This window comes from Cyrtonyx montezumae, unplaced genomic scaffold (assembly GCF_038088225.1).
Source record: "Cyrtonyx montezumae isolate F1298 unplaced genomic scaffold, pur_monq_1.0 scaffold_4, whole genome shotgun sequence".
Lineage (NCBI taxonomy): Eukaryota > Metazoa > Chordata > Aves > Galliformes > Odontophoridae > Cyrtonyx > Cyrtonyx montezumae.
In genome coordinates this window covers 24,277,639-24,300,392 of record NW_027072045.1, presented here as the reverse complement: position 1 = coordinate 24,300,392, position 22,754 = coordinate 24,277,639, and the positions used below count along the sequence as shown (strand labels likewise).

At 38.6% G+C, this 22,754-nt stretch overlaps 2 protein-coding genes across 5 annotated transcripts in view; one reads left to right on the top strand and one right to left on the bottom strand.

The window, feature by feature from the left end:
- Positions 1 to 7,361, top strand: part of FAM13C (family with sequence similarity 13 member C) — a 39,274-nt gene extending 31,913 nt beyond the window's left edge. Inside the window, exons 10-13 of one of the 2 annotated variants that reach the window (XM_065746801.1) lie at positions 4,304 to 4,399; positions 5,397 to 5,593; positions 5,705 to 5,806; positions 6,592 to 7,361. In XM_065746801.1, coding sequence (XP_065602873.1) covers positions 4,304 to 4,399; positions 5,397 to 5,593; positions 5,705 to 5,806; positions 6,592 to 6,715 — 519 coding nt within the window. In that variant the 3' untranslated portion in view covers positions 6,716 to 7,361. Of the gene's footprint in view, positions 1 to 4,303; positions 4,400 to 5,393; positions 5,594 to 5,704; positions 5,807 to 6,591 lie in introns of both variants that reach the window. The other variant, XM_065746800.1, reaches the window with a different exon arrangement.
- A 953-nt stretch (positions 7,362 to 8,314) lies between these two features.
- Positions 8,315 to 22,754, bottom strand: part of PHYHIPL (phytanoyl-CoA 2-hydroxylase interacting protein like) — a 44,821-nt gene continuing 30,381 nt past the window's right edge. For all 3 annotated transcript variants that reach the window (XM_065746824.1, XM_065746823.1, XM_065746825.1), the window contains exons 2-5: positions 13,192 to 13,388; positions 12,537 to 12,711; positions 11,746 to 11,863; positions 8,315 to 9,580 (exon numbers count right to left, since the gene is read on the bottom strand). In XM_065746824.1, the coding sequence (XP_065602896.1) occupies positions 9,046 to 9,580; positions 11,746 to 11,863; positions 12,537 to 12,711; positions 13,192 to 13,356 (993 nt within the window). In that variant the 5' untranslated portion in view covers positions 13,357 to 13,388 and the 3' untranslated portion in view covers positions 8,315 to 9,045. The remainder of the gene's footprint in view (positions 9,581 to 11,745; positions 11,864 to 12,536; positions 12,712 to 13,191; positions 13,389 to 22,754) is intronic.

The following is a 22,754-nucleotide window of genomic DNA, read 5'->3' as shown; positions in this document are numbered from 1 at the left end:
ATAATAAGGGACCATTAAACCATCCGTACACTCTCCGCCTCTGTGGACAGGCTGGGAGGTTTTTCTGTCCTCTGAGCCATTGGCTGAAACAGTGACTAAGTCAGTCCTGGTGTAAAAACGTGTGATTTGCTCAGTCTTCCATTGCAGAATTCAGATGTGCACAGGCTATTAATAGCAGGCAAGGTGACTTCAGCTTTGGGTCCTGCACAGGAACCTCCTTAGTAGACGGTAAACCAGCAGGTCTGCTTGATGGATCTCTCCCAAATATTTCTGAAGCAAAGAAATTAGGTACATGTGAAAAGGTATTTTGACAGTAAAGGTCCCCTTTCACCTGAGAAATGCTGAAAACATCTGCATTAAGGTCTCGTGGGCAGCACAACCATCTGATTTGGGATGGTACTTGTGTCCGTACTGCCTCTGCTCTTCCACATTCTTGATTACTCTTCTAAATTTAAGGAAAGATATAATATCCCCTGAGATGCACTTGCTTAGATGGCGTTTAATTTTTTTTTTCCAATTAATACCTATTTTAAAGTTCTGTCTTCCATGCTACTGGCACATTTTAGGATCTGAATGAAGCTGTTCCACAGAGCATACTGTCCATAAAAGAGCTTATTTTATTTTGTTTTGTTTTGCTTTATTTCATTTTCCTATTTCTGCTGTCAAATGATGTTGCTATGCCTGGTGCTGTGTAAGCAAGAAAGATGACAAATTCTGTTCACAAAGACACCTGTAATCTCAGTGCTGTCAGAAACATCCGGATTCTGGCTGCTGAAAGAAAAAGAAGGAGGATGGGGAGAGGGAGATGGCCTAAGAGAAGTGAAAAAAACAAAACACTAAACTGTGCTAGAATATTGTTTCACTGAGAAATGATTTAGATTTAGATGGGTTTCAGTAGCAGAAACTACCCAGCAGATGTATTTATTTATTTATTTGTTTTAACAACCAGTCACTGTATTAAAATTAGAGCCTACATACAAGCATAACTCCTTTGTGAGAAAACAAAAGAGAACAACAAAAGCGTGCAGTTCTGCTGTAGTCTTAAGTCCCAACAGTGCTGACTGTATAATAGTTTTACTTGATAAAAAAAATGTTGTTAAGCACGGAATGAGATCAGCTGATACCAAAACACATGTCAGTGAGGAAATCTTACCTGGAAGAACTCTTGAGTATGAGGTAAGCTGGCTGCAGGTCCCATTCCATTTTTTATTAATTCTGTGCAATGGCAGAGTTGTTATCTAAATTAAATGTCTGCACAAATTAATATTTCCTTTTTTTTTTAAACACACATTTTTACATCTTAACTACTTTAGTTCCTGAGATCTGTCCTTTTTTAGTAAAGGCAATTGAAAACAGTTACACAAAGCTGCTATGGAACAGAGGCTTGAAAAAGTATAATAGGAACCTGTCAAATTGAGCTATTTTGAAATAACATACATCATTAGGCCCCTATGCTCAACACTGAAATTATTGATCGTCAGTTAGGAGTGATTCTGGTCTTTTAGGGCAGAAAGTTTTACAGGAACTGTCATGTAAAACTGAATCAAGGATGTCTGCTAGTTAGAAGATCAAGAGCTTCACTTAAGCTACATGCAACTTTGATGTTATTGTTGTTAATATTATGTGCAGTAATATTTTATTTTGTGTATAACATTTAGATTCTCGACCAGAATGTGAACTAGACTAATAGTAAACTAAATAGTGGCTAAATGTTTTAATGGTTTTAGGTGGTTGTTTTGTTTTGAAGAATTAATTACTTGGGCAGTGGTAGTGTTTCCATTCAAGATAGCCTTGTTGTCCCCCCAAAACAGAAATGAATGAGCGTCCTTAAAAAAGATGCAGAGTTGAATGTGACTTATGAAGCTGGGTTTGGTCAACATTTCACTAACTGTTGACAGTAGGATTCATAGATGACAGTTTTTTCCATTTTTAGACGAAAGTGACCAAGTCCTTCTATCAAAACAGCAGAAAAAATGCAGGGAAGGTGGGAGGCACAAGTGTTTGGAATCCTAATTCATCCAGTATGCCTACCAACTGCACAACCTCAGTAAATGGTAGACCTATTTCTGTTCATCTTTTCATTAGCTGTGAAGCAGTATTTTTATTTAGTTAGCACTGAATTTCATGCTGCTATGCACAGCCTATAAACGTAAGGTGTCCAAGAATTTTGAAATCTGCAGCCATTTTAAGTCCAGCTGAATCCAAAACTGTCTTGAGATTGCTAATGAAATGAGCTAATGAAATAAACCCAAATGCTAAACTCTCTTGAGATTGTTTCTCATGTGTAAAATCAATATTAATGATCACTCTGTTTCCTCTTAAGCATTCGGCTGCTTCAGGCTTAATAGTTTTAGAACGAATGAATCTTGTATAATTGCAGAACTAGCAATAAGCAATACAGTTAGCTGTTTTATAATACTCCTAAATGCTAGTTTAGCAGCTCTTCTCTTAATATGAATGATAGATAATTTTAGAGTGATTAACTCATGCAGACCTATAAAAACCAAAGGCTTCGCTCTGTTTTTGCATTTGGATAACAAGCACAGAATTTTATGCTCTTGCTGAAGTTTTATAGCAAAGGAAAAGTGTTACTTCACCAGGATTTGTTGTATTTTTGAAAATAAATGGCTTATCATTATTTCTTCTATTTGACAATTAAAAACCTCATCACTGATTTCCCACAGGACGGTGTCCTCCTCCTCCAGCTCCATCATTCTTCACATTACTCCGTAACCTTCCAACAGTTAGCCCTAATTGTAGAGATCTGTCATGAGCAGGCAGACTCTGTGGAAAATTACACTGGCTCCACGTGCTCCTTGCCATTCCAACCCAGATAAAAAGATAGTGTGAGGAGCAGATTTTCTCGGGAAAAGGGAGGGAAGGAGAAAGGAGCAGTTAAATAGTGTGCCCTCTGCACCAAACACAAGTGCAGTGGTATATCATCACCTACACTGATAAATCACGCTGTTGAGAAATTAACATTTCTCTTTCTGCTACCAGTGACTTATATTGTGATTCTGAGCAAAAATAAAACATTTCACTTTTGAAACATCACTGCAGAAGGAATTTAGTACTTGCAGGAGACGTGGTGTTCAGTGCAGCGGAGCAGCGACAGTGTGACTGGGGAAGGAGCCCACATCTGCTCCCATTGTTAGTTAAGCCCTGCACTTTCTGCAGCTTTTCCATAGCAATTCTACGGATGCACACTGTCCAGGTGCAAATTCATGCTGGTTATTGTTCCCTTTCATTTTAAGGACAGCACTGTTTTCCAGCTTTTGGGGGGGGTTAATTATTGTATCACAACGGTTAGACATTTTGAGATCTCATTGTGAAACTCGTCATTCTATTCTGCAAATGTGTTGTGTTTGCATAGCTGAAACTTTCCTGTTCTTCATCCCTTGCCACCCGGTGGAAATCTATTTCTCTTTATTGATGAATGATTAAGAAGTTGAGGAATATCCTCTCTGCTTTTTTGCACGTTCTGGAGAACTGTGTCTAGAAGGGTGGTGGTTCTCATTTATTGCAGCTATGTAATGTTTAATGCATAGTGGAGAACGCTGTGATCTACAAACAGATCTCACAAATAGGACTTAATAACATACAAATCTCAGGAATAGATTTCTCCCTAGGATGAGTGAGAAAAATATTTCTTTAATCTTTCAATCAGCACAACTATTTCTAAATGATACTTAAGCACCAGAAAATGTTCTAGGAAAGTACAGGACTGATATCTGTGGGACCTCAATGCCAAAATCTCAAAATTATCATGATTTGAATCTGATCTCCGTGACTGTTGGATAAAATATTTTTTTGTCCATCATCTTTGAACTTGAACTGAGACCGTAGGAGTGGGAGAGTATACACACAGAAAGAGGTCTGACTGAATGACTTTTCCTAGGGAGAACAAGGAAGAAATTGACATACTAGTGCTATATAAAGGGGAAAGAGATTTGAAGATCCAAAGATAGAGAATAATAGGGGGCATACTTCGTAGTGTGTGGTGTAGAGAGAGTATTTCTTCCAAAGGTAGAAGCAGCTCTAGCAGTCTGAGAAAGAAGATGCTAACTGCATAAGGAAAGAGGTGGTCAGTGGTGCTAAGGAGCCATAAAGGAAACAGCTCTGACTTAAGGTCACAGGAAACTCTGTTTTAATGCCTTGCAGTGCAGTTCCTGTGAAATACCCTTGGAAGCAAAATAAACATCAGGTCATACCTCTCTGATAGATTTCTCAGCCTTACAGGAGCAAATGTAAAACTTATTCATTTTGAATTTTGGATGAGTATTTTATTACAATTTTTCCTTAGGTAACTAAACAAGAAAAGAGTCTTATGAAACCCCTTTATGATAGATACAGAATTATCAAGAAACTTCTTGCAACTCCATCTTTGATCACAACAATTGTAAGTTGGAAAGAATCCCTAGCTGTTGTCAAGAGAACGTGCTAAATGTGTTTGATTTGTGCCTGTACATCAATTTGACAGCAATATCACTAGTGCTATTTGAATAATCTGCTTGATAGTTAAAACAGGGTGTTGATATTTCAGTTGGAAGCTGAATGTTACAGATTATTTCATCTAACTGTACCAGAGATCAGTAATATGAAGTAATGGTTCCTTGGGCAGTGGAGTGGGTCATAAATATCATTTGTAGTAATTTTAATAGCATATAAAAGTCATGTGACAGCTGGTTTCCCTGTGAGTAGAGATAGTGGAGTCTGGCTCTTTTGAAGTTGGCTGGGTTGATTAAAAAATTACAAACTGTTGTCTTGATAGATGTTAATGGACTTCTAGATTTCTTTGAGAATCCCACTGAAATCGCTGTACGTGTGCTCACAGATATTTAATTTGAAAATGAACTGGAGGTTTCTTATTAGTTTTGCTCCACTAGAAGCCCAGCTTTTCTTTTTAGGATGAAGGAATGTGGGGAAGACAGCAGCGTCACTCTGTTTTGGTAGTTAATGTTTGTAGCTATAAATCACATGTAAAATCTCTATCTATCTGCAATGCATATTACAGTTATAATTTCTGGACATAATAAATGCATTAGATTGTATAAAAGAGGAGTACAGGTTCCAGCAGTGCTCTCATAAACACAGGATATTCTTTAAATCTTCTCTACTTTAAATAATTTGAGTAAACACAAGATGATGTTTGGAGTTACTCAGAAACAGAGTTGACTTCTGTCCTGTAAAGTTATGAACATCACCTACTATTCAGCGAGCCCCATGAGAGTGCTCATGGACAGTTTCAAGTAGATCTGGGTAGAATTTGCAATATCTATGATCTTTCAGTCAATACATCCAGGAAATTATAGTCTGATTCTCTGTGTTGTCATCCTGTTAATTGTTACATTGCTCTGTAAATGGCTAATTTGATCATGCTTATATTTTACAAGCAGGAAGAAGAAGACTCAGATGAAGACCATTCTCAGAGCAGCCGTGAGTTATCATCTGGTCCAATATCTTGCCTCCCTGTCGATGAGCACCTGTGCTACTCTCAGGAGGAGAGTGAGCCTGCGTATGTCTCACCTCTGAATGAAAAGAAAGCTTTAAGACAGACAGCCTTGTCTATGTCCAATTTACATGAGGCAACCATGTGAGTTCTGTCTTTTTGTCATAGATGTTTTAAAATGCTTCATATAGGCTTTATGAATGAAGCACGATTTGTAAATGCATGTTCCATACTTAACATGTCTCTGTTTTTCAGGCCTGTTCTGCTTGAACATCTCCGAGAAACAAGAGCAGACAAGAAAAGGCTTCGCAAAGCTTTAAGAGAGTTTGAAGAGCAGTTCTATAAGCAGACAGGAAGGTAAATAACCCACTTGACAAATGTCCTTCCACTTTTCCTTTTTGGGTACATAGGCAGACACATTTGTTTCTATGAGAGTACCCTTCTGTGGGCACACTTTATGTGGACATAGAGATAACATGGAGGCACCTGGTCTCTGTGAAGATGGCCAGCTCCCTGCTCAGCTCCTCTGGGATGTGGGCATCCCAGATATTCTTCTACGTATGGGATCGTCACAAAACATGCTTAACGGACATAATTTGTCCAGTGTTATTTTCACCACAGGATCCTTCCTGGGGCGCAGAGAATCTTGCTGTTGGTCTTTCTGAAGATGTCCATCTTCAGGGACTAAAGTGAGCAGTCTGACCATGTCTGAAAGGGCAGATATAAAAACTGAGACCACTGTTTCTTTCATGCAGAAATATTAGATACTTTTCACTCTTTGTATTCATTCTATCAGCTAACATTTGTTTGCTGAAAACTGCAGGGGATATGCTCTGGTAGCATTTTTCAGAGTACTGCCTAATGACTTTTCAGCATATTTCAGAATGAAATAATTGCACTCTCACAGTTGACAATAAAGAATATTTCCTGGTGTACATGAGAAGTTAGTTAATATTTAAAATCCAATTCCTTTCATTTTTATTAGATTTTTTTTTGTTTGTTTCTGTCATGTTGTATGTAGTCACCTACTGTTAGGAAAAAGTACATACTTGTGACTCCAATCTAGTTATTACAAAATTAATTTTAAAGACTGTTTCTCCTTTAATGATGAAAGTGACTGTACTTCTGCTTGCTTTTTATAGGAGTCCTCTCAAGGAAGATCGCGTACCAATGGCAGAGGAGTACTCGGAATACAAGCACACAAAAGCCAAAATCAGGCTCATAGAGGTTCTCATCAGTAAGCACGATGTTTCCAAAACAATTTGAAATGAGTACAGTGCAGTGGTATTATTCTGTAGCAAAACAAACAGTAACAAACAAAAAAACGAAGCGGTAGTTTTGCAGGTCTTGGCCAGCTGCACGATTGTTTGACACACTGAGATTTTCTGATGCACTTTACCCATTCTGCAAGCTGAGATGAGAGAGGACAGCAATATATGAGGATATTAAGCACGGGTGAGTCAACTATATATAGTATCTATATATTCTTTTTTTCCCTTTAAAGCCTTGAAGTGCACTGTGAGAATGTTAGAAACTAAAAGGACACTGAAGTACTGTTGACTCTCTGGCCTGCTCCCAGGTTTAAAAAGGTGTGAGGAAATGCTCTCCAGGCTATTAGCACATCTTGGAATACACTAAGGCACCACATGCTTTTGTTTTCTCGGTTGTTTTTTTTAACAGAAAGGAATGTGCAGTATAATTATAACTATTGGTTCTCAATGTGCTGATCAGTTCACTAGATTAAAAGAAACGTAAGTAAGTTTAAAACAACAAATAATTCATGAACATACCCTGTCCTTCAAGACTTGAGTTTCCGTGTAATTCCAGTGGCCTCAAGGGAAAAAATGACAGGATTTAGAGGGAGGAGTTATGACTGCCAAATGGAAAAAATGAATTTTTTCGGAAATAAGATGAAGTAAGTATTTGGCAAAGCAAAACAAGGTGAAGTTTACCAGGAAGAGATTTAGCAAAGGTACTGAATGCCATCCTTTTCATTATGGTTCACAGGACCTGGCTTATCGTACAGAGAATCCAGTAAATAGACCAACAACATGCTGATTTTTATTTCCATATTGAACTTTTGCACTTTATTTTGCCTGATACTATAACGTTTGCTTTTCTGGTTACCAAAGCTTGTTTAGAAGCATGCACTTTGTAAAATGTCAAGTTATTTATTTCTTGTGTCATGTAAATTGCCTCATATATACAAAGACTAGATTACTGCATTATGCTAAGATATTTTGGATAGATAAAGTACCTGGTATATAATCAAGTGTCACAGTAACCTGGTGAGGAACACCAGACTTCTTGTTTACTATAAAAAAAGAGTATAAAGAAGATATTTTTCCATTCAAATTATACATCTTTCTTAACTTTCAGAGCACCAGACTTTGTAATATTATGGAATTTTTTCCTCTATTTGTGGTAACTCATTAGTTGTGAACTGTTAGCAGAAGGATTATCAGGATTTTTGTAATAAATGAAAAGCAGGGATTCTGGGAAATACGTAGCCCAGGCACAAAGGAAGGAAGAATGAGAGAAGAAGCACGAGATGTGTGTAAGTTGAAACATGTTTCGTGTTTTGTTTAACTGTCATTTTGTATTGACCACGTAGCATAAGAACACTGTTTTGTATCTATCTTGGTAAGAAAATTTTCATTTTATAAAGCCTATTATGTACCAGCCACTTTTGTTATTTCTATTGTATGTGATGACAGGGCATGATTTTGAAGACGTACACGTTTTCAAGTAGCTTGGAGGAAAAAATACGATGAGTGTAAGAGGACTTTTTTTTTTAATTACTGAGAGGTTTGTTGTTTCAGTGTACCGATATTTGTAACTCCAATTTTATGAATCAGAATGGTCTCCTTCATAAATCTGTTTTAATTAAAGTCATCTAGAGCAACAGGAACAGTTACAGAGCTATTTGAAGTTTACAAACTACATCTTTGATAAGGGAAAATGATTTCATGACATATGTATACCATTGATATTAAAACATAATCTATATATTCTATGATTGTATAATATTTTATACAACAGTACAAATAAAATATTTTTCTATTATATTTATTATGTCAAGACACAGTTTCTGTTTTCAGTTAGCTAATATAAATAACATAAATAACACTGTCAAACAACACGTTGGAAGTGCTGACATTTCTAGGCTTTGAAATTTAAATCATGCTGCAGTTACAACCTTTCATGCTGTTCGGAGTTATCCCAGTATTTGTTCAGTAGTTAAAATGAATGCATATTTAAACACCATTTATAAGCCGTTATTTTTATTTTGCTAAAGCAGTTTATATACGATTTTGTTATGTTTGGCAAGAAACAGAAAACAATTTTTTGCAGCATCTAAATTGCAAGATGGTTGCCAGATTAAAAAATAATCCAGGACTTCTAATCATTTAAAGCACTGGAGGAACAGAAGGGAAAGAGAGGGAGAAGAAATACTAAGAGGCTACTTGGAGACTTTGGAGACTCGTGTTTACTCTTGGTGACAGCGGCATGTGCATGCTTCTGACAAAAACGGCCGACTATGGAAAAGGACAACAGAGGTCTGAAGGGTCCTAAGGAAGGGAAGGAGGGAAGTTTTAACGTCCAACACTGATATTGCAGGTCTTGCAGCTGGGATCTTTCTTTGCGTTTGCAGTAGACAAGCTCATTAGTTGGTGACCAGTAATTTCTGCAACGGTGCCGAGGGAGAGATCCACAGGATCAGTGTAAATTACTTCCAGAATAACATCCTGGGCATGACGGTAAACCATTACTCCATCTTCTTCATCACAGGTCAGAAATTTGTTATCTTTTATATTTAGCTGAGGAAGGCGCTGCTTACAGAATTCATCTCCTGGTGATCCGACAGGGGCAATAACAAGTATGACATAGTGGTAAGCTGTGTACATGCAGTAGAAGTCTCCAAAGTATAAGTTAGTATTTGGGTTGAAGAGTTTTTCAGCTGCAATCTCAAACCTGTATCTTCCATAAGGTGAATCTTGAGGTGGTTTCCCAGTGTTAAACTCAGTGTTGCAGCTAAAGAAGATGCCTTCCAACTTCCCACTGATTGGAGAGCCATGGCTGCCACTGTTATCCTTAACAGAGGGCTGCATAGCATTCCCGTGGTGCTCTCTACAAATGAATGATGGATATTGTTTATTTTGTAACATTATAAGAATGGTAAGTTAGGACTCACTTCATTCTGTACTGCAATAGTACTGAAGGAACACAAAGGAAAATCGTTATTAGTCCAAAAACTCTAACCAGTGTCATGATCCTAGGACGAGGAAATCAAGTGAAACCAGACTCACTCAGGTAGAGTAACTCCTTTCCTTTCCAATCTCCATTCTCTGTCAGCTGAGAGCTGTGGCTTAATATTAGCTCAGTGCAAAGGATAGCACAAAGAAGCCCCCCAAAGCACTGATCTCTCTAATTTGCTGTAAGAAAACTCCAATCAACACAGAAATACCTGCAAGTCAGATTTTTTTGCTGTTGTTATTTCTGACTTCCTCACATGTATATCTTAATTTAATTTGATTTTAATTTCAAAGATTTTTTGGGGCCATTTCAATAATTACTGTCTCAAGCCCTACTTTCACAAGACATTGGTTGTTGGTGTTGGGTTTTTTGTTGTTTTCTTTTTTTTTTTAGAGGGAGGAGGGTGAGAGCGGAGTGGGATATAATTGGTATATGCAAAAGAGAAATAAATAACCACTATCTCTGCAACCTCAGAAAAAGGCACGCAGTTTCAGTGGCAAGATACTGACATCCAGTGGCCAATTAAGCTATTTATAGGTCATTCATCTCAGGGATCTGAGATGCTTTGTTGTGCTTCCAGCTGAAGTTAGCAGCAGCAACGTGATACATACAGAAACCCTACATTTAGGAGTTGCTGCTTGGACATAGTGACAGTTGCTTGTTAGCTATTAATACTACGTGAGTTAGTCTGTAAACCTTTTCAGTCTTGTTTAATGGTTACGAAACCACAGAGGCCATTGGAAGGAACTGTGCAAAAATCATATGGTTATGGTTTTTAACACAACATTCAGAAGGACTAAGCTTGTAGCTTTCTGATCAGGAGAGACTGTTCTTGGACAGTTACAGGTATACTAGCTAGTGACCTAACAAAACATAGCCTATAACTCACTCATTAAAAGAAGGAAAACAACTTTTATCTTTACTCGTATTAAACTAACACCAACCTCAATATGAGGTAAAGATACAGTACAATCAATTGAAGAGTCACATTTGGCAAAAGGGCAAAAAGGCCATTGTAATCGTATCTCAGTAGCAATTTTCAAAGCTCTATGAACACAAAAGCAGGTGATACACCGAAGCACTAGGATACGCAGCTGAAAATAATAAACTGTATGAGAATCAGACACAGCACAGGCCTTTTCTCTTTTGTGGCATGTAGTTTAGTATGTCACCACAGATGTAAGTAGGTCCTCGAACACCTAAAAATGCAAGTCATCCTCTGCCTCCATGGACTTAGCAGCTCTGTAATTCTTAGAAATTCTTCTGTACAGATACTAGTATGACACACACATACAGCTGGAATTATGTGGCACAAAAGCAGCCCTGGAGCTCTTAATATAAATCAGAGAATCATTGTCAGTACTGAAACAGGGGTTATCACATTGCTTACCTCTCATCCACATTCTTCTAACAGCAGATTACCACTGCATGGTGGCTGTTCCTGCTCAGTCAGTGCATGAACTTTGACTCCTTCCATTGAAAAGCATTTTGTACTGTAAGGGTGCTTCTGCTTGCGTGTGCAAAATCACACTGTGTGCTTGCGTGTGCAAAATCACACACCAGCTATACCACTTCTCCCCAAATAAGCATCATCTGTCATCTATAGTTTGGATTTCAGTGCCCCATTTACTTCATGTGGGACATAGAAAGGTAATGGGGTGTTTGTCTGCACATAGGAGTTCTAACTGTATATTCAAATTGTACATTCCTACTGTTACCCATTTCACCTTGAATTTCTTACAGTGAGCAGAATTTGGTTATTAAGAGCTGCAGTGATAACACAGGGTCTTCAACAAGAGTGGAGACCTTGCAAATAATTAGTTAAGTTTCCACTCTAAACCATAAACTTTCTCATTTCCTAATTTAAGTGCTGAGCCAGGCAGGATGGAGGAAGTCAGTTACCTTTTATATTTTCCCTTCTGAACTGGCAATATAGTGCACAGACATTCTTCTCCAGCTATAGCACAGCTGCCTCTGTTTACAAATTTTCATTACTACCTTAATTTGCCAAACAATTTTGCATATGTTGATGTTCTTACCTGATAAAATCGAAGTATTCTTTGTGCTGGTTCCGATAAAATACAGACAGTTTGAGCATACGGCCTGCAATCACTTCAGCTTTTTCCAAAAGCTGTGTTAAGTGAACTTTTGAATAATCTAAGAAGAAAAGACAATCTGCTACTATGAGAGGAAAAAAGACACAGTGCTCTCCAAAAACTAGACATAACTGGGAATTGAGCATTAGCAACATACATTGTGTAGCAGCACTATGATAACTATCAAGTCCAGCACTACTGTCCAGCAGAAGCAAGAGACCAATAGCAGCTGCATGCATGCTTGATCCTCTCTATGAATGCCTTGCTAATCTCTAGTTAAACTTTTGCCTGTAGATTCTCTGTGTTAGAGGTGGTTTCCTTATATCTGGGAAATGCAGAGGAGCTGAGAACAGCCCTGATTGCTGACAGAATTGTTTTTGCTGGACTGTTTCCTGCAGTGTACATTGGTGCAATCCAATGAATACTCATTTTAAAAAAGCATGCTTAGCACCCGGCCTCAGAGGAACATATAGATCAATGACAGGCTAAAGGTAAGCAAAACAGTCCTCAAGACTACTTTGCATACTTTAAAAGAGAAATGGGAGCAGCAGAATACCTAGAACAAGCTGCCGCTGTCTTTTCTGCAAAAGCAAGAGACGCACAAGCAAGTATTTCAGTTTCCAAGTGTAAATATTATAAGTAAGTCTACCAGCCTGCATCATACTGATACATGGCTAATCCATTCATGCAGCAAAGCTAGCATCCTGTGGTGCATGTTTTCTCAGCCACATTACCTGCTGTGCAAAACTCGATGATTTCACTCCACTCCGAAACAACGTAATCACCGTCAACTTGCTTTGATGCAGTCTGCACTGCTACTGTGTATTCTGTTCTTGGGCTCAAGAACCAGTGCCCGCGGACTGTCATAGGCAAAGGAACAGCTTTGGCCACCAATTTAGTGGGTACATCCTGATGGGAACAGGAAAAGCAAAACAACACAAAGAAGTCAGCACAACAGCTGAACCTGTACTTCTGTCATTTTCATAACATAATCTTCTTTGAAAATATTTACTACTTCTCACAGTCCATCAGTGCTGCAAAGTTCACAAGGTGGCTTAGGGCAACGTTCTAAGGTCTGTTTATGTATGCAAGCAGAGCATAAGGACAACTTCAAAGCTTCTGTGCACTCATTGCCAAGCTTTTCTTTCAGCCAGTGTAGCCATAGCCATACAAAATTCTTGCTGCCGTCAATCAGTTTGCAGGTACATGCATGTAGGATAGAGGCATAGGTGTTTGGAGTTAAAAAATAAAATAAAATACTGTCAATCAGATTAATTTAAACCCAGTTTGGCCAGATGTCTGTTACCTGGTTTGGAAAGGTTAATGATACACAAAGATTCAGCTATTCAAAGCCACTGATGTCCACTGTGATTTTGAAATGAAAATTACCTTGTGTTTGAATTTATTGGAATTCTTGTTTTCTTTCTTGTTGAGATCGATAAAGTAATGAGTGATGCGGTCCTTGGATTTAGAATCCATGTCCCAAGAAATCTTGAAGGAATCGCATGTGATGTTACTTATTTTGATGTTGTGCGGGACCGGGAGTTCCTCCATCTCTGCTATTCCACTGTCTTGGGACTTATTGCCTGCATAAAGAAGCAGCATGATTTAAGTTTTGTCAGTTACATAACTAAAAGGTCTAATAAATATGGTTTCTGTGCTCTAATATGATGACAGCTCTGAACATTCTTTCACAAAACCTCCCAGGTGTAACAGTACGGCACTGTTATGGAAACTTGAATTTCACTTATCAGAAATAATGAAAAAATCCCAGTGTGAATAATCACTAATAACACAGCAGATTTAACAGAGTGGTATCGTCGCTACTGTGTATGTAGGAACTGCATAGAATAGAGAAAATGGGAAGGTTTCTGAGGATGGGTGGGTGGGTGGATGGGAGGGAGGCCCGAAATATTACCGGACTACTCTTTTGCACATTTATGTTGCTTAAACAATGGCTGCCACTGCAGGTCTTGATAGAAACACTGCTTTCTGGTTTCTTTCATGCAGAACATTACAGGAGAGCTAGAAGGCAAACAAACCTGTTCACCCTGCCACCAAATCCACAGCTCATCATCTCTGTGTGCTGCAGATACAGTGTAGCTTTAACAACAGCTTACAAAAATATGTAAAAATAAGGAAGACAAGAATGAAGGAAAAAAAATCTTATTTCAATAACTAGCAATGAGCTAAAAGGCTCTGTGATTCTTGACCCTGGTAAAAGAAGTCAAAGGCCACTCATCTGCATAGGTCACACTAGAAGCAGAATATATTCAATTTCTACAAAGCCAAACAAACAGAACACTCCTGCTTCACTGAGATCAGCTGGAGAACTGCAGGATTTATGTTTTATGCTACTATTCACAGGCTTATCTCTCTCTACCATATCCAGAGTTAAATTACAAGTTAAATTGTCTCATCAATTTTGAAGCAGTCATGATAGTCACTGCTGCAGCTGAGCCAAAATGCTGGCAAATGGATAACAAACCGATTTTATTTATATACACACAGACACACTTAATTTAGTACCCTCATTATATCTTCTACTTACATAAATTATCTCTGAATTGGGGAAAAAAAAGGCAGAAAATTCCCACTGAACATTCATGGCTTTCATCTGTCCTTATTGGAGACAAATGAGCTGACTTGGAAATTGGTAAAAATCCTTGCTAAAAAGATTTGGATTTTTTGAATTTTTTTTTTTAATTTTTTCGTTTTATTTGCCACATCACTTGGAACAAGCTGCTGAACCATGACATCTGCAGCAGCAGCAAGATGGTGAAGAAAAACTGGGACACAGACACCTAGCACTGGTTACTGACCGCTCCCAACTGCTGAATTGTTATAATTTTAGAATGCTTAAATATTCTTTTTGCTTAGCTGTAAAAATGCAGAACTCCCCAGCAGGGCATGGGAATACTTGCCTGCTCATTTTTCATTTCACAATCAAACTGTTTGTTATCCACACCAGAAGTCCTGAAAGGACAGAAAATAGAACTTGCAAGTGACTGATAATGACATAACAGACATCCATCAAGAGGAAAATAAAACTACAAATCCTGCAGTCATAACGAGTGGGATTACACATACTCAAGTGTGAAGTAAGCTTGTGAAACATTCATTCAGCTTCGACAATGTTAATTAAGTTTGGATAAATTAAAAGACAGAACAGCCAGCTGAACTCCTCTCTCTTCAGCAAATAATTTTTATCTAAAGAGAGGTGGGAGGCAGGGATGAGGTCAGGCTCTTCCTGGTGGTGCGCAGCTATAGGACAAGTAATGTCCTGAAACTTAAACACAGGACATTCCGTGCTAATATGTGGAAGAACTTCCTTATGAAAAGAGTGACAGAACACTGGAAAAGGTTGCCCAGAGAGGTTGTGGAGCCTCCTGCTATGGAGATATTTAAAGACATGTCTGGTCTCCTGCCCACCTGTGTGACCTGCTTCAGCAGGGGGCGTTGGATTCGATGATCTCTTGAGATCCCTTCCAGCCCCTACAATTCTGTGATAGCAGATTACAATATACATCTGTAAAATATCACTATCTGCAGTTCAAAATGAAGATACTAGGGGGAAGCAGCCAACAGAATAATACGAGAAGGATTTTCATATTGCGCCTTCTTCATTCAGCCATACCAGACATCTATCCAGTATCTGGACAATCTTTTTAATGCATTTATAAAATAAAAAAAATAATAAAAAACAAAAACAAAAACAAAACAAAAAAAACCAACAAAAAAAAGAGCAAACTTTACAATTAAGCAAGAGATGTGTTCAAACCATCACTCAACCAAATCTAAAGCTGTCCTAAGGAATAAAGTTACACATCTCGCAAGTGACGTAAATAGGCTTTGTATCACAGAACTCAAACACACCTGGGGAGCAGAAAACAGAGAAGAAAGAGAGAAAAAGGCTTTTCCATGTATTATCTCAAAGACTGTAGATAGTGTTTCCTGCTAAATCATTCTCCTTGTGTCTTGTCAAGCTTGCAGCAGTACAATGATGGTGCAACTTACATTTCCACTTATGACCCCAGTCAACATGTGTAAATACACGTGCCTCATTTTTACTGTACTGGAAGATGTGCAGTTGTACAGACCAAAACAAGTCACATGGTTTCAAGTTCTTTTGCACACATGGATAAATTTTCATTGTCTTTAGAGTCACACTGGGTAACACGGATTTCTGACACTTCAGTAGCAGCCATGCAAAAATCACTATGTTTCTCTTAAGAATGCCAGCACCAATGCACTGAATCATAGAAAACGTATTCTGAAAAGATTAGTGGAAAACAATAAAGCATTGTAGGCTATCAAGTCGTGCTTTGAAAATTTCATGCTCACCCCGCCATCTTAAATAGTTGCTATTAAGAAGTTTGTCTGATCTAGATTTAAAACAAAACACAGACAACAGGATGCCTGTTAGGGATGGCTCTTCCCAGTTACAGTCCACTCTCCTCCATCTCTAAGTTACACTGAATCATCTCAAAGTTCACTACCACATTCCCAGCTGAGAAGATGACAACTCATTCCTTGGGGACAGCAGTTTCTTAAAACTGGTATTTTGCAAAAGAATGTGGAGTCATCTGTTGGAAAACTAAACTGCAGTTTTGAACAGAAATTCACATCTTAAGATTTTACACAAACATTGTGTTAAAAGTCATGGAATCCAGTAATTTCCAAGTAATTTAACTGAAGATAATTTAACATATGAACACTACATAACATGCCAAGCTACTGAAATACTGAAAAAAAAACCCAACTCCAACATGGATCTGTGGCGCAGGATTGAAAAGATACTACAAAAAAGAAAGCCACAGTTCAGTGGCAATTGCTCTGTGCTAAAGCAACACTAAGCAGCCTCTAGGTTGCTCCAGTTTTTTATGGTAGGTGAGACATCTGGGAATACTGCACTAACTGGGAATGCCAAAAGCACAGGGAAGTCATAATCCACAACCAGCAATGGGATGAAAGCCAGTGAAACAGTCAGTTCTACGTCACCACCATGTAGGCCCACACTAACAGAAGTTTTCTTGGTTGCTTCAGATAGTTTGAGGTTTACCTATGGTGCTTTCACACAGAAGACACTCCAGGAAGGGCTGCACTGCGCTGTGTTCAAAAAGACACAAACGCTAATAAGACCCTGCAGATTTCTCTGTGAAGTGTCAGCTCTGTACAAGCTGATACTACTTAGGCCATGCAGGTGAGAGTCCCCAGGAGGGCTCTCCTATTTCAAAGTTCAACTTCCTACTCATAGCCACATCAGTAGTATACGTGCGTTACTTAGTTGTGAGCCTTTTCATGTTAAAAAAGGAGCAAATCGTCTCAGACTACTCGATGTCTTTAGTCCACAGAATTCTGGTAAATAACTCTTAATGCAGATTTTTGTATTTATGTAAACATATTTAATAATATTTTCTAAGCAAGCATCCTTATTAAACTAATTCCTGGTTCTATAAATCCTGTTGTAAACATCTCTGACTCTTCTCATTTCCTCCCCACATCTGATATACTACTGCTGAGCATTTTCTACTAAGATAACATGCACTCCCCTGGGAGTCCAGAAGAAAACGTTTTGAAAATCAAGCATTACTTTAGTAGAACTACAATATGTACATCTGCATTTAATGAGTGATTTGGAAATGCTTGTATACATTCAGATTCTCCTTTTACTTGGTTTAACTCAAGGCGTAATTTAGCTCCTTCCTCCTAATCTACACCACTGACTTCAGCTGAAATACTGCACGCATTGCAAAAGGAAGAGAACAAACCTAAACATTGTGAGCACAAATGAGTCCTCAGTACAGTTGACTTCTGTAGCATCAAGTGCACCGCTGAACTGTGACAGTGTAAAGTTCATTGAGCCATCTCCTGATGCGTTACTTAGTCACTGGTGGAAATTGGGAGGCAGAACGATTTTATGAATACGATACAGATTTTCTTGTTTCTGTATCAAGGCACTTCTCTCAGAAAAAGAAAAGAAAAACTTTTACAATAGGGCTCAGTTCTTCCTCCTATGGAAGAACAAATGTACTCCACAAGTGTTCCCGTGAGTCAAATCAGGGAGCGGACCAATACCTCAATCCTGCAACTGACAGCAACAAATGTGCAGCTCTTAGTTCCTACCGAGCTGTGCCCCAACCTCTCCCCAGCCTCATTTCTCACTGCCTGCCGTCAACTAGCACACTGAAACACTGCTTCAAAGCAGCCTCTCGTTGCATGAAGAAGGCTCCCTGATCCGGCTGCTACCTGACAAGAGGTACAGTACAGCAACTGAAAGAAAAGCATTCAACATAGTCTTGAAGGTTTGCCATCCACTTGAATACTCAAATCAAAAGCTCATTTGCCCTTGGTGAGATCGTTTGAATATCACACAGTTGAGATCCTGTGTTGAGAGGTTTTCAGGAGCTTACTTTCCTCAAATGTGCAAGTTTTCCATTAACACCAATAGGAAAACATGGTACAAGAGTGACAGAATGGACAGACAGCACTACTACAGGACTGGTTTATAGCACTAGCATTTTCTCAGCAGGAAATTATAGTAACTTTCTCTTACAGTTGTACTTAATTAGTAGCAGGAAAAATAAAAGTAATACTTCTATGAATCATGCCAAAATTTATATTCCAAAATTCTCACAAGTGGGTTTGTTGGGCTATATACACCACTTTGAATTTTGAAATTATAAAACCCAATCATTTGTTTGATACTTAAAGACAACAGTAGATGCAGTATGAAGGAAAAAGCAAAGACAACATTCACTCCTGCCATAATAGTAGCATAGATTACACCTTAAATAAATGCTATGCAAAATATGGTCTTCTAACTTAAAAATCAAGGACTAATTGGCAGAAGATTTTACACAGATCTCTTGCAGTGATGTTCATGTGCATTACTGATATGATGTACCAGTGTGAAAACCACTAATATTTTGATTATGCTTAGAAGAATCTGTCAACTTGAGGCCTTGTGACATCAGTCTCCTCAGGCTCACTTTCTGATCAGTAAAGAAAGATGGTTTCCTATATCAAGACAATCTGAGTGCCTACAGTTAGCTCTCTCATTTCACTTTGCCAAAAGGAACCTAGTTCTTCTCACTGAGTAGGGAGGGAGGTCGCAGAAGTTAAGAGTTGGCTGAAGTTATCTTTTCTGATTATTTACTAAATTATACTCATCCATTCTCAAGCTTCTCATGATGTAACAGCATCCTGTGATAATTTGCAAGGTTCCCATCAAAGAGAGACAAGAAAGAGAACACAGGAAAAAGTTTCCATGTAGTCAATTTCTCAACTACCTCAGCAAAGAAATACACATCTCAATGAGAAGCAGCCCCTGGGTACTTTAAAAGGGATACGCTTTTCAAGAATTATTTATCTGAATTTGTGTGCCAAATATTTCAGTGTTTTTCTACTTACCCCACTATTCCCCCCCCTGAGAAATTACTAATAGGACCAAACATCACAGGACTATGCAAGCTCAAATGTGTATGCATTTAGATCTTACAGAAATTAAATAATGCACTGAATTACTTAATAGGTCTAACGTAATTAATTTTAATTTAAAATAAATAATGCATTCAATTGCAATCATTAAAATAATTTCCGCTATTTCCACTTTTATTATTCCCATAAATAAAATTCAGATATACCACTTGACAAGAGTAGCCCACTACTGTTGTCAGCCAGTCCTTCTGAGGCAGTGACAATTCTTACTTTGAATTTTGATCCATCCTCATTTTAAGCAGACATTTAAGTAATGTTTGGTAACATTTTCAGAAGTGCCTACAACTTAAAGGAGTTTTACTCTAAATCAACAGGACTTAAGCAAAGTCACTTTAAAGCTTCTGAAAACTTCACTGCAAATACAAAACAATTCATGCCAGTGACTGACTAAACTGCAAAAGCCCGTAAGTTTCATAAACCCAAAGTCTAGACTAAAAGCCTGATCAGTGTACAGTGGCTAATACAACACGGCTGGCCTTATTGTTTCATTGAGAATAAATTCTTGCTGACTATCTAAACGGACAATTTAGAGACTTTAGAGAAGTCTTGGAAGTACTTAGAACATACGCTCAACTCATTCAAAACTAGAGCCCTTTGTTCATCTTTGTGGCTGTCCTCTGGACCTGCTCCAATAGCTCCGCATCCCTCCTGTACTTTGGGCCCAGGCTTGGACTCAGTACTCCAGATAGGGTTTCCACAAGGACAGAGTAGAGGGGCAGGATCACCTCCCTCTCCCTCCTGTCACTCCTCTTTTGATGCAGACCAAATTACAGTTGGCCTTTCAAGCAGCAAGGGCACACTGCAGGCTGGTGTCCAGCTTTTTGTTCATCAGTACCCATGAGTCCTTCTCCGTAGGACTGCTCTCAATGAAATCTCTCAGTCTATACCTGAATCTGGGACTGACTCATCCCAAGACCGACACCTTGCACTTGGCCTTGTTAAGTCTCATGTGTCCACTTTTCAAGCCTATCCAGGTCCTTCTGGAAGATGTCGCTCCCTTCTATTGTGCCAACTGCAGAACTCGGTGTCATCAGCAAATCTGCTGAGAGTACACTCAACCCACTGTCTATATCTCTGACATAGAAGAGCACTGGTCTCAAGGCCCCCTGGGGGACACCACTCATGACTGGCCTCCACCTGGGCACAGAGCAGTTGACAACACTCTGGCTATGGCCATCCAACCAATTCTTTATCTGCCTAACCAATCTTTAACTGTCCAGTCCTACAGGCCATAGTTGTGACAGCAAGCTTGTACATGGGTGATAAATGGCTCTCCTAAGCACGTGTTGACTGCAAGATGCATTTTAAAAACAAAATTTAATTAATATGTGCATTTCTCAGCTGCTGAAAGGGAAACAGGGCAATAAGGAACACTAAAGGCTCTAAACCACCTTCAAGCTTAATATCATCTAAAAATTAAGATGAACTATGCAGACACTTACATGTACTAAAATTTGTATATAATGCATATGGACAGTTGTAAGATATTCCAGACTTTGAAAGCTTGTTGCTACATCAAATTCACTACTGCCAAAGCAAATCAATTTGTTGAATATATTTTTTCATTTAGAGGTAAACTCTGCATTGTTAGGAATCTACGAACCCTCATGAAATTCCTTATGAACGTACTTCAGCCTGCACACAGACCCACTCTGTGGAGTATTTCTGGAAGGATGCTATCTCATTACTACAGCAGCTCAGTACAGTCTTGCTAGAAAACAAGGAGTGACAGTTGTTAGCACACAGTCTCCCACTCTGTTGATTATTAAAAGATGGATTTTGGAGCAGGAAGGAATCTGGAGCTTCTTATAGTATGAGGTTTTTCTCTTCTGATGAATTAACAGGTACAGCTGCTTCCGAGGCTGTGGAATTGCCTACATCTCCAAGACTAACAATGAAAGAAAACAGATCTAATCGGTGAAGGCGCTGACTGTATGACCCTAGAAAAATTCCTTGGGGACAGATTCTTATCCAAGTCACACTGCTCTAGGTCACTGGTTTAATTGCTCCAATGCTCTTCATCTAACAGTGTAACCGAGGGCAAAGCATTGCCCTTCATCTTCTACTGCTGTTAATATTAATTGTGTATTAGAGAAACAAGTGGCCTTTTGGACATCTACTTTCACATTTCACTGAACAAAAGAGAGAGGCAAACAAACACCAATTAGCTGATTTTTAGCTGATTATTAGCTGATTATTAAGAACCTCACGCTGATGCACGTTTTACCTTATTTCGACTGGCAACAACTTGTGCCATTTACTGCAGCTGCATCTCCATCAAAAACTAAAAGATGTGTTACTTAAGTTAGGTCATGTGAGTTCAAACCTAGCAAGGAGAGGCAGTCTCATATTCACATGAGCTTTCTTTGACCTATCAGCTTGTCTGCAAAACTACAGCTGACTTGATAGTACAAGAATTTTCATTTAAAACCCACTGTCCTTCTAAGCAAAGCCTACAGAGAAAGGCAAGGCAAAACTCATCACTTGAAGGGCAGCAGGAAGAAGTCACATCTAGGGAACACAACTTTATTCAGCATTTTAGGTAGGTGGGCTTTTGTGACTCACTGGATACACTGTCAGGCTGCAGCATGAATGAGCATTTCTTTACTTCAGCGTTGGTAATTGCTGCCTGCCTTTCACACAGACAACTCTCTTGTAAGGAACAGAATTTGACTCTGTTTTACACCTGGTTTTGCTTTTTAACTGCGATTTGAATTGTTACATAATCTCAGCAGCTGAGGAAACGTGACTTCAGCTCATCATTTTCTGCACTCATGGCATCTGTAACAGACAGCTCAGGTAGGTTCCCTGATGCCTAAATGAAGAGGAGAAAATTCAAGCTGAAATCTTTATATAACTGAGTTAAAAGACATCTACAACAGCTCTGAACAGTAAGATTCAAATCCATTGGGAACAAGTAGACCTCAACAGCATCAGAATTATTATTTTTATTTGAAAACACAGCCCAGCTGAATACATTAAATAGTTTATCTTATGAAGTCTTCTGTAGCCTTATCACCCAGCTATCATGCAGTCATTGGATCGTAACAAGGAATCAATCATAACTGTGCTAAGGCAAAATGGAATTACCTCCTGTAGAAGAATGGCTGCACAACCTAATGCAAATTCACTAAGCCAATGAAGTCTCCTTGGATATGTTACTTAAAAATAATTCAACTTCAGATTTACTTTTCATGCTTTGGATTTAGAACATTTACAAGCATCCTGAGCAATAATTTCCAATTCACACTCCTTACCATGTGAGCTAAATGTCACAAGTGTTCTAAGATACACTGGAGGATTTAGGTTCACTGTACGGTCTTTCTGTCTTCATCTCAAGCAATGCACACATGAATTAGCAGTGACAGCCTCACCAGACAACCTAGGTAGTTTGCTGACGGTTTGCTCAAGGAACCAACCCAGAAACCAGCTGAGCATTACAGGATATACAA